Here is a 10,648-nt window from a genome sequence, read left to right as displayed (position 1 = left end):
CGGCGCGGCGAACAAAGGGGAGCGGGAGCGCCCGAGCCCCGCCGCGCCCCGCGCCGCCGCCGCGGGAGGGGAGCGAGCCGGAGGAGGAGGAGGAGGAGGAGGAGAGGGAGGAGGAGGAGGAGCGAGGAAGGAGGAGGGAGGAGGGAGGGGAAGGGGCGGAGCGGGAGCGGAGCGCTGCCGGCGCGGGGGGCGGGCGCGCAGCGAAGCGCGGGGGGTCCGCGGGGGGGACCCGCACCCGGGGCTGGGGCTCGGGGGGACACGGACCTGGTGCTGGGGCTCGGTGTCGGCGGCGGGGGGGGACACGGACATGGGGCTCGTGGGCTCGGGAGGGACCTGCACCCGGTGCTGGGGCTCGGGGGGACCTGCACCCGGTGCTGGGGCTCGGGGGGACACGGACCCGGTGCTGGGGCTCGGGGGGGGACACAGACCTGGAGCTGGGGGCTGCGGGGGGACACGGACCTGGTGCTGGAGCTCGGTGTCCGCGGGGGGAACACGGACACGGACATGGGGCTCGGGAGGGACCCGCACCCGGTGCTGGTGCTGGGGCAAACACGGACCCGGTGCTGGGGATCGGGGGCTCGGGGGGGAACCCGCACCCGGTGCTGCCCGCCCAGGGGCTCGGGGGTCGGAGCATCCCCGCCCAGCGGGGCAGGAGGGCAGCGGGACCCCATGGATGGTGCGGGATGGCAGTGCCACAGACCACCCAGCGCGCCTGGGAACCGCGCCACCCTCCGCATCATGACACGCCCGGGGGACCGGGGACTCTGCACCCCACGGCACTCCTGGGGGACCGGGGACCCTGCACCCCAAGGCACTCCTGGGGGACCGGGGACTCAGCACCCCACGGCACTCCTGGGGGACCCCCTGCACCTCACATGGGTCACACAGCCCACAGGATACCTTTGGGCTCCAGCACCCACAGCAGGGGTTGCGTGGGATCCTGGCGTGGCACACGTGGGGTCCCCACACTGCATCCCGCAGTGGCTTTTCCTGGGGACAGACCCCTCGGTATGCCTGGCACCCGGTCTGCGTTTGCTGTCATTTCCTGCACACAGATCCCAGCCGGATCCATGGCATGGAGAGCAGCACGGGTTTGCAGGGTGGCCTGTGGCATCCCACCCCTGGGTGACCTGTAGGGAGCCGGGGGTCACTGGGCACTCTCCAGCTGCTCTCCGGCCCCACAGAAAACCAGAGTTAGAGACCACACAAAGGCAGGGTTAGCGAGGGGATAAGTGGCTGAATTGGGAAGCGTTTCAATGCAGTTTGCTCCATTCATGTGGTTAAAGCCTGTGATTTCCCTTTCTGTGTGCCACTGACCTTCTTCCCCACGCCCTCCTTTCCATCAGGGCACCCCATGGCGCACACATTTATATGTATGAATGTATAAATATGGGTTAATGCTTGGGCCTGAGGATCTTAGAGGACTTTTCCAACTTTAATGATCCTATGATTTTTTTCTTTTTTCCAAACTTCATGATTCTGTGAATGCACACATGTACACACGTACACACACGTGTCCACAGGCCCATGGCAAGGCAGCCTGTGCTCAGCAGCCCTTATCTCACTCCCTCCAGCTCACAGCTGGGACTGGGAGGGGCTTCAACTTCTAAGTGAGGGGCCCATCCCTGAGTGCATCCCACATGTGAGCAGCTCTCTCTGTCCTACTGCTCCACCTGCCTCCACAGGGACATTCCCCAGCACACATGTAGGAACCCTATAAGGTGGTTTAGGATTCTACCTGGTGTAAAAAACGGGCAAGGTGAGAGCCTAAACCTGCCCTGATAGGAATAGTAAGGATGCTGGGGATGTGCTCAGCCGAGCCAGAGTTACTGGGGGCCGTGCTTGGTGCTGGCACAGCACTCTGGCCTCATTCTCTCCGGGGTGAGCGCCGTGGCCGCCGGGGAGGTGGCTCCTGCCTTGTGTAATGGCCTCGCTTGGGACCGGCAGGAAGCAGCCGGCTCCCAGTGGTCTTAAAATAGCTGAGCATTATGGGCACACCCTTGTTTTTGAGGGCAAAACCTGAGAAGGGAGTGTGGCCATGGAAGAAGCAGAAAAGGTAACTCCCTTGTTCCCAAACACTGCCTGTTCCTGCTGATGGAGAGCACCCGGCAAGGTGTGTCCTCAGCTCGGAGTGCAGGGTGGCTGAGGCCAACAAGTGGAGGATGTGGTTTACAATGAGCTCTTTGCGATGGATATTTTTTATTTTCTAAGTTTGAGTGATCATTTTTTAGCCTTGCATTAGCTCTCTGTGTGTAAGATGCTGCGTGCCAAGGAATTCTGCTGTTTAATTGGACAGCACAGGCAATTTGACAGCCTTCGTGCGCTGCTGCCTGACAGCCCCATTTGGTGGTCCCAGCTCCTGTACCAGCCAGGCTGTGAACAATCACCCCCACCCCTTAGGGCAGCAAAAACTTCCATTATGCTCCTGTTTAGCTTTTGAAGAAATTCCCTGGACTGTGTTCATCATGTGGCTGTGGAAGCCTGCGGGTTCTGGAATCTCTCCTTGCAAACAACTCAGGGAAAAGGGGGATTATCCCCTCGGAGTGGCCCCAGCACTTCCCCCTTCAGAGCTCCGAAGCACGGGATGCCATCCCCCATATCCTGCAGGATTCGTGGAGCAGCTGCATCCTCCCACCAGGAACAGGCCAATGGCCAGGTGACCTCTGGCTTTAGGCGTGCTCAAGGCCTGGCGAACAAAATCCAGGGACACAGCGCTCTGAGCCCACTGCTACAGCCCAGCATCCCTCTGAGCAGTGTCTGGGAAGGGAGGCATCCCTCTCCTGCACTGAGAGGAGGTGCTGGACACTCAGCCAAAGTGCTGCAGTCCCTGGGAGCGATGCTCCTCTCGGGGTTATTTATTCATTCCTGCCTGCTCTGCGCTGGGTAAAGACAACACCAGCTGAGAAAATCCCCGCGGGGGAAGCGCTTCCGCGGTGCTGCGGGGAGCAGGATGGCGCAGGGGGCAGGCGGTGCGGGCAGCCCCGGCGCGGTGTTGCTGTGCCGGGATGGGGAGCAGAGCCGCCCGGGGCCGTGCAGCGCTGCGGGGGCCGGCGCGGTGCCGCTCGCTCCCCGCGGGGCTGGGCACGGCCCCTGCCCCTTCCCGGCACTGCGTTGTTCCCTCTGGGTGAGAAACCCGCTGCAGCTCCGGGCTCTCTGTCCCCGCTCCTCAGCGTTGCGCAGGGAGCACACACTTCTTTAATATCGCGTTCACCTGGTTTCAATTTTCAACCCTGGAATCCTTAAGGCTTCAAGGGGGATGGGGCTGCATCCTGCAGGGTTTTGCACCTCCCCTTGGCCGCCGGGCCCGTGCTGCACAAGACGCAGTTCAAAGCTACGTTTGTGCGCTCTCAACACTGCTGCCTCAGTTTCCCCGGCCGTGCTGCGGGGGTGGTGGCACCGGGGCAGGCGGGCACAGGCGCTGCAGCAGCCGAGGGATGCAAGACAGGATGTGGCACGTTTGCGGCCATTTCTCTGTTTGCACAGTGACTCAGTGGGCTCTGGGAATTCTCCACGGAAAGCGTGGGGTGTGTGGTCCTCACCCTGCTGTGCCACAGGCAAAAGCACCGATTAAACCCTCCTCAGCCCCCTGGCCAGCACACAGCCCGTGCTCCCCAGTGCTGGAAGGGAGCTGGGTGGGTTCTGCACTAAACTTCCTTCTCCTCCTCGCTGACAGAGAGGCACAACACACTCCAGCCTTGGACACCAGCCTGGCCTTGCACTTCCAGGCAGACACAGCTCTCCCAGAGCACCCCACCATGCCCAGGGAGGAGGTGGATCTGCCAGCAGCAGTGCTGGGGTGGGGGAACCCCTCTGTGACAGAACATCCCTTCCCACTGCATTCCACAATTCCCTGCTCAGTGGTGTAAGATACTGGAGTTTGTAGGATATGGGATAATTGGGCCAGGTCTGCAGGCGGGAAGGAGGGCTGTATAAATAGAAATGATATTTTTACAGGCTGCATTGTTCAGGCACGGGCAGGCTGGGAGCACAATGAGCCCCTTTCCCTCTCCTCTGGCATTTTCACCGCTGCACCTTGGAAAGGCCCCAGAGAGCAAACGGCAGCTCCTGCCAAACTCCAGCTTTGTGCAGCCACAACAAAGTGCCTGAAGATCGCAGTGAGCAGCAGGAAGCCCTGCTCAGGGCTGGCTGCCCTGCTCAGCTGGCCGAGCCTGACCCCACAGCCACCCTCGGGGGTTTGGGAGCCCTCCCCAGCTCTGGGGCCACGGGGAGGTGCCTGCAGAGGAGCCAGGGCTGTGTCTGCTCCACAATGCACAAGGAACCAGGCCAGGGCTGCTCCCAGCGCCAGGGAGGAGAATGCATCCATCAGCTCATCACCTGTCCTTGCCTTCACCTTTGGCATCATCACCCTTGCCCTTGGCATCACCTGCCCTTCCCAGCCATGAAGGGGAAGGAGCTGCTCTCCCTCCATCCTGCTCTGTGCAGAGGGCTGGGGCTGAGTAAAAGGCACAGAGAAACCAGGATGAGCAGCTCTGGGGTCACTGCATCCATCCCCTGCTCCTGCTCTCTGGGCAGGGCTTCTCCCAGGACAAGGCAAACTGGGAGCTGTGCCTGCCTGGAAAGGCACACTGGGCACCACAGAGGGTGCAGCACAACCACAGCAAGGCAGGGATGGGCACGTCCTTCAGGGAATTCCTGCTGGCAACAGGAATTGCACCCACCAATCCAATGACCACGGGGGCCTCACATCCAGGACCAGAGGTGAAAGAACACAGAGACACCAACACTCAGTTAAGTTGTAGGAATTTATTTTAAATAACCTACAGTTGATTAAAAGGGAATTCATGATAAAAATAGAAGATACTTGTTGAGGAAAGGCTGCAGGAAATGGTCTTGCACACACACTACGCTAACAATGCCTCTAAGACTAATGATTATAGCAAAAAAAGGTTTCACATTAAAATTCTGCTTTGTAATTTTTAAAATTTTTTTACACAATTACAAAAGAAAAAAATAAAAGCCCTAAAATCTTGATTATTTTCCTTTTTTGGACCAATGCTCATTTCCCTCGAAATTTATTGACCTGTGAAACTTCTTTTTACACAATAAAATCTTTCAAGTAAAAGAGAGGAGTGGGGCTTAGAAAAAAAGGAGGGGGGGAAAGGTAAAACAGTCTGACAAACCTAAAAAGTAGATAATTCTTGGAAGTATACAGAGCGTGTTCAGAACAAAGGGTGATGGGAATGTCATTTGTTTCCAATTTCACTTGTCCTCAAATTCCACACACATCTTTCCATCACACGGCCCCCTCCCCCCACCCGCTCCCCAAACCTACACGATCTTTAAGATCATAAAGAAAGAAAACTGTTTAAATATTTTAAAATAATTAAAAAGAAATAAAAATTCACATTTAAAATAGGAACACTCAAGTCAGGAGGCCGATTTCCCATCATGATTTGCTCTGAACAAATGTGGTGGATTTTTGTAAATTCATGTTCCAATGCCACGACTGTTTCAAGTGACAAATTGAAAAAGATTTGGGTATTTCCATGACTATAGTGACAGCTGTAACAGGTGCGTTGGGTTCCTTAAATTTTGTTTATTTGTTAAATTCTGAAATGGGGCGGGAGGGGGAGGGGAAGGGCAGGGGTTAAGGAGTCCATTTTCTATTAAAATATAGAAGTTATTGCAAAACCCTAACTGTAAAAACGCACCAATATAATTGGATTTTGTATACAGTAGCTAAAGATTCCCACGCTCTCAGTGTGATGGTGAATTTGCCTGGCGGAAGGTTGACAAATCCCCCATCCACTTGCCCTGCCTCAAGAGAAAAACCACACAAACCAGACAGCTAGAATTTGGATCTCTGAAACATTTTTAAATAAGTTGTCCATAGGACAACTGGCTCAGCTCCTTTAAGATATTTCCAGGTTATTCTTTCTGCAAGATGTTGGCTGTTTTATCTGATGCTCACTTGCCCCTTTCCTCCCCCTTCCCCAGCATCCAAGGACAAGTAAGGCTCACAGTTTATCAATCTCCCTAAAAACCAGGCTACTCCCTTTTCCCATAAAATTCATCTCAATAAAAACAGGTTAAAACTCATAGTCTTCCTCTGCCATGTCGATAGCCCAGGCAAATTTCTCTCGTTGGGTTTTGTTATAAATCTTCTCTATAGGAATTCCCCACTTCTTACACCTGCAGGAGAGGAGATGCTGTTAGAGTTAGCAATAAAGGAAAGGCCAGAGACCCTGTCCTTGTTGCAGGTGAAAGAGTGGGGTGGGTGACCCCAGCACACCCCAGGCAGGGCTTACCAAGCAACAGAGATCCTGGGATCCAGATAGTTGAGTTTGGAGGTGCCCAAAGCAATCTGCTTGTTCTCCTCCCTATCTGTAGCCTGGACCTCCAGCTTCATCAGCTGCTCCTCGATCCTCTGCACTGCTTTCTTCTTGCTCTCCACAGTCCTGGGGTGGCAAAGAACAAAGCACTGAACTCCTAATGCCCTGTCAGCACTGTGGGAACCTAGAGGGACTCTGCTCAAGGTAAGCAATGCCACCAGCCACACAGGGCAGCTGTGTCAGCACAGATGGTGACTACAACACACTCAGCACATGCAATTAAGAACTGACATTTTCCAAGAGGCAGAGCAGGAATCTTAAGCAGCAGTTTTGTTTTAAAGGGTTGGAAGCAACAGCCTGAACTGTTCTGATGCTACACCCACTCCCACACCAGCCCATCTATCCCTCAGTAAGTCATGCTGTGATCCTGCTTCCAGAGCTCCTGTATCTCAGCTCCCCCGTGGCTGCTCTGCAGAGCCCACACGGAGCCCCAGCACATGGTCTGTGCCATGGGCTTCCAATGGGGACTGGGGAGCTCAGGGAGATGCCTGTGTAATTAATTAATTATTTATCTGTGCAAGCCCAGGCTCCCCAGGAAGGCAGCACTGCTGCACATTGGTCCTGGGCAGCAGCAGGGTGGGTGAACACTGGCAGGGGCTCAGCTCTGAGGGCTGGGCACGAGTGACCACGACAGGAACTGCAGGTCAGACCACCCCAAAGGTGGCCATTTCTTCATGCACAAAATGAAAAGGGCAAGAGAAAGCCTTCCCAAATCACAGGCCAGGAAAGGACCCCTTCTGGGAGCATTGCTCAGCCCAGTAACACCAGCCTTACTTTTTAGACTTCTCATCCCTCCGGACCTTGGCATCAGCTTTGGCGCTTTTCAGTTCCCTCCTGGCATCAGCTAATTGCTCCTTCTTGGCATCAATCTAGGAGAGGCAAAATCAGATGGCAACACTGAGAACGAGCTGCTGACAGCTGTGTCAGTCACCCCTGGGCAGCATGACCCAGAGAGCCACTTTGTGACCATGTTCAGAATCTACCAGCAGTCAGATCCACTCCCGCAGAGCAGTCAGGCCACTGGGCACTGCACAGCCACGTGTGGTGAGATATCCCCCTCAGAAAACAGGGCCTCACTCATTTCCAAAGACAAGCTGGTGCTGGGAGCTTTCTCACACAGCTACAACCATGCAGGCTGAGGAATTGGCTTGGTCTGGCCAACAAACCCGTCCTGGCAGCTTGTTTGCCTTCACTGCATCCCATCACCACTACCAGCTCTCTGATGGCTACATGGAAGAATGATCCCTGATCCCTCAAGTAGGAATCAGCCCCAAATCCTACACACTGCAAGGTGTTAATGCCTCAGGCAGTTCTACTTCAGTAAGTTTGGGATTCAGGGAAATTCAGCATTTTGCAGCCCCCATTCAACCACTCCCTTTAAACATCCCAAGCTCTAGGATCTAGGGTGATGGCAGCCATGTTAGGTGTTATGGAAGCAGGGGACACTGCAGTGCCAAACCAGAACTCCTTATTGTGAAGGTTATTCTAAAACCAGACCAGGAACAGACCTAACCCCTTTGGACCTCATGGCCTTCACCAGAAACAATCTGCAAAGGAAGAGGTCAAGTCAGAGGGGCATAATGTACTATATACCACTGACAATGGCCTGGGATTCACACAACAGGGGTGGCTGCCCACTCCAGGTTCTTTAGGGGACACAGAGACTGCTGCTCTCAAATTTCAAAGGCAGCAGAACACACAGCTATAGGATGAAGGGCAGAAAAAGGGCCTGACCTTGTTCTTTACAGGTAAAAGACAACTCAAAGAAGCCCCTTCCAGCTCACTGGAAGGCCCATATCTGATGCACACCAACTCCTGACCCTAACCCTAACCCTGCTTCCACCCCAAGGGAAAAGAATGCTGACTCCTGAGATGCAGGAGCCCTCAGAGCTGGGCAGAGGGAGGTACCTTGCTCTGCAGGTTCATCATGGACTTCTCGAAGGTTTTGGGCGGAGCTCTCTGGTGGTTACACAGAATGGCCACCGCTCTGTTGGCACGGTTGTAGGAGAGGATCTTTGCTGGGATGTTGTCATCCGCTGTGAAGGACAGGAGAGTGGTGAACACCTGAGTTCTCTGGGGTGTGGTGCCACAGCCAGTGTCCCACAGCCACTGCAGAACCAACCTTCCCCTCCTCTGTCCAGTCTCAACACTGCACTCCAATTACACTCCCAAGCTGGCCACTTCCATCCCAGCCCCAAACTCCCTCTGGACGTTCCTCATCACCACTGACACCACCTCTACTCAACAGAGGGGAAGCACAGCCAGAGCAGGGGACAGCAGGACCACCCTGCCCAGGACACCACTGGGCTTCACAGGTGCAATGTGCCCACTTGGTAAAGCTGCAAAGGGCAAGGCAGCACTGCTCACAGGGGTTGTGCATGAGCAGCATCAAAGATGGGGCTGTTACACAGGCACCTGCCTTGCCTGTCATCTACAGCACCTGACAGCTAACAGAAAGCAAACAGATCTGGTTAAGGATAGGCATAACCTGGAAAGCACACCCTGGTGTGCTCACAAGTCAGTTGTGTTCTGCTCAACTACCTTAAAATACTGTCTTACAGCAGATTTTTGGTCAGAGACCTCAGCTGCCTGACATTTGCACTGGGAGAACTGTTACAAGGAAGTGGTGAACAGATACAGGCTTGTGGCTCAGCCAAGGAAGCCAGATCTGTTTTGCAGGGTAAGATCTGTTCCCCTCACAGCTTCAGGAACAAGACTTACGATTCGTGAGCTCCTTGAGCTGCTGCTGTAGCGTGATGGAGGCATTGTAAGTACGGAATACCTTGGCTGTCAGCCCCTCCATAAGGTCTTGAAGGTGTTTATTTAAGATACTGGTCTAAAGAAGCAGAAAGGAGACGACAGTGAGCACTAGCAATGACCACAGTGTTTGTGAAACCTCAGGGTCCATGGCTGAGACCTGGTGCACTCAGAGCTGACCACAACAGAATAGCCACAGCATGACTGAAACCACAGCAAAAGTGAACAAAGAACCAACGAGTATTACATTGGAAACAAGTACCACAAGAGGCCAAAAAAGATTTTTTTGGTGTGGAGGTTTTGGTTTCCAACAACAATAAACGTGCCTGGACCACCACAGTGCTCCCACAGAGCCGAGTGTGCAGACAGGGATGTGAAAATCTGTCACCTCACACATTATTCATCATCTCTGAACTCTGAAAAAACCTTCCCAGGTCAGAGCCAGGCAGGCTCAGCACGACCAAGGCCCATTGCTTTGGGAACCTGTGGGCACAGTGGACAATTCAGACACCAGGCTGAGACAGACTCTCACTGCTCTGAGGTGCTCTGGAACAAAACTTCCATGAAACCATTTCTGGAACAGAGCAGCTGTTACTGCCTGGTGCACAGCAAGCCTGCTCAGGATGCTCCACCACCCTCACCATGAACTCTGTGCTTACATTGAGGCGGTCAAAGAGGTCATCCTCAGGCTGCTTGTTCTCCATGAACAGCTGAAGATTCTTAAACACCTGCAGGAAAACAAAACCAGGAATGTCAGGCACAAGACCAGACAGCACTGGGCAGTACAAAGTTGTATGAAAGCAGGACTGCCAGGGAGCCATTAAACTGCTTTCAGGAACAGTGATGATGCTGGGTGTTACTTCCCAGCAGGCGAAGACCCATCTCTCAATGCAATGCCTGTGCTGCAGGTTCCTCCTCAGCAACAAGATGCCCTCATCATCCTTTGGATCAAAATTACAGTCAGGAGACCTAACTGCTCTGGTGTAGCTGCCTAACAGAGAAAGAGACCCCCAAGCTGCTGCCTTTTCCTTACTCTCCATTATTACTTGTGCCCAAGAGACCCCTGAGCCATTTCCCATGGATTGAAGCTCCAAGAAACCAACCCTGCTGCATTGTTTCATACAATTTCATCCCAAACATGTCTCACTGGGGTAGGGAGAATAATCAAAGCATCTTTGATTATAACAGAGACCACAAATCCCAGCTCTGCATGCTCCAATTCTCCAGCTTCTCAACAACGCACATTCTTCTATGGACAGCCAATATACAAAGATTTCTAGTTCCACAATACTCAACTGCCCATTTTAAGAACTGAAAAAATACCAAGAGATACCAAAAAATTTAAATAGAAAAATATGTTTTCTTCTTTACAAGGGAACCAAGAATTCCAGCACACATTAATTTCTAGAGCAGCAGTAGTTTCATTTTTTTTTCCAGTTGTTTTGCTCCTCAAGGCACCAACATTTACTGCAGGCTGTCATGAAAGTACACAGTATTATACACAGGGTATCTCAGACCACAGAGTTGTGGGCCAAATG

General features: G+C 53.7%; 1 protein-coding gene across 1 annotated transcript in view; it reads right to left on the bottom strand.

Moving 5' to 3' along the window:
* Positions 1-4,749: 4,749 nt before the first annotated feature.
* Positions 4,750-10,648, bottom strand: part of TOP1 (DNA topoisomerase I) — a 65,435-nt gene continuing 59,536 nt past the window's right edge. The window contains exons 16-21 of the mRNA XM_063172202.1: positions 9,770-9,838; positions 9,075-9,189; positions 8,262-8,389; positions 7,128-7,222; positions 6,270-6,419; positions 4,750-6,153 (exon numbers count right to left, since the gene is read on the bottom strand). Coding sequence (XP_063028272.1) covers positions 6,051-6,153; positions 6,270-6,419; positions 7,128-7,222; positions 8,262-8,389; positions 9,075-9,189; positions 9,770-9,838 — 660 coding nt within the window. The 3' untranslated portion in view covers positions 4,750-6,050. The remainder of the gene's footprint in view (positions 6,154-6,269; positions 6,420-7,127; positions 7,223-8,261; positions 8,390-9,074; positions 9,190-9,769; positions 9,839-10,648) is intronic.

This window comes from Melospiza melodia, chromosome 19 (assembly GCF_035770615.1).
Source record: "Melospiza melodia melodia isolate bMelMel2 chromosome 19, bMelMel2.pri, whole genome shotgun sequence".
Classification (NCBI taxonomy): domain Eukaryota; kingdom Metazoa; phylum Chordata; class Aves; order Passeriformes; family Passerellidae; genus Melospiza; species Melospiza melodia.
The sequence above is the reverse complement of the archived record's forward strand: the minus strand, read 5'-3'. Positions and strand labels throughout refer to the sequence as shown.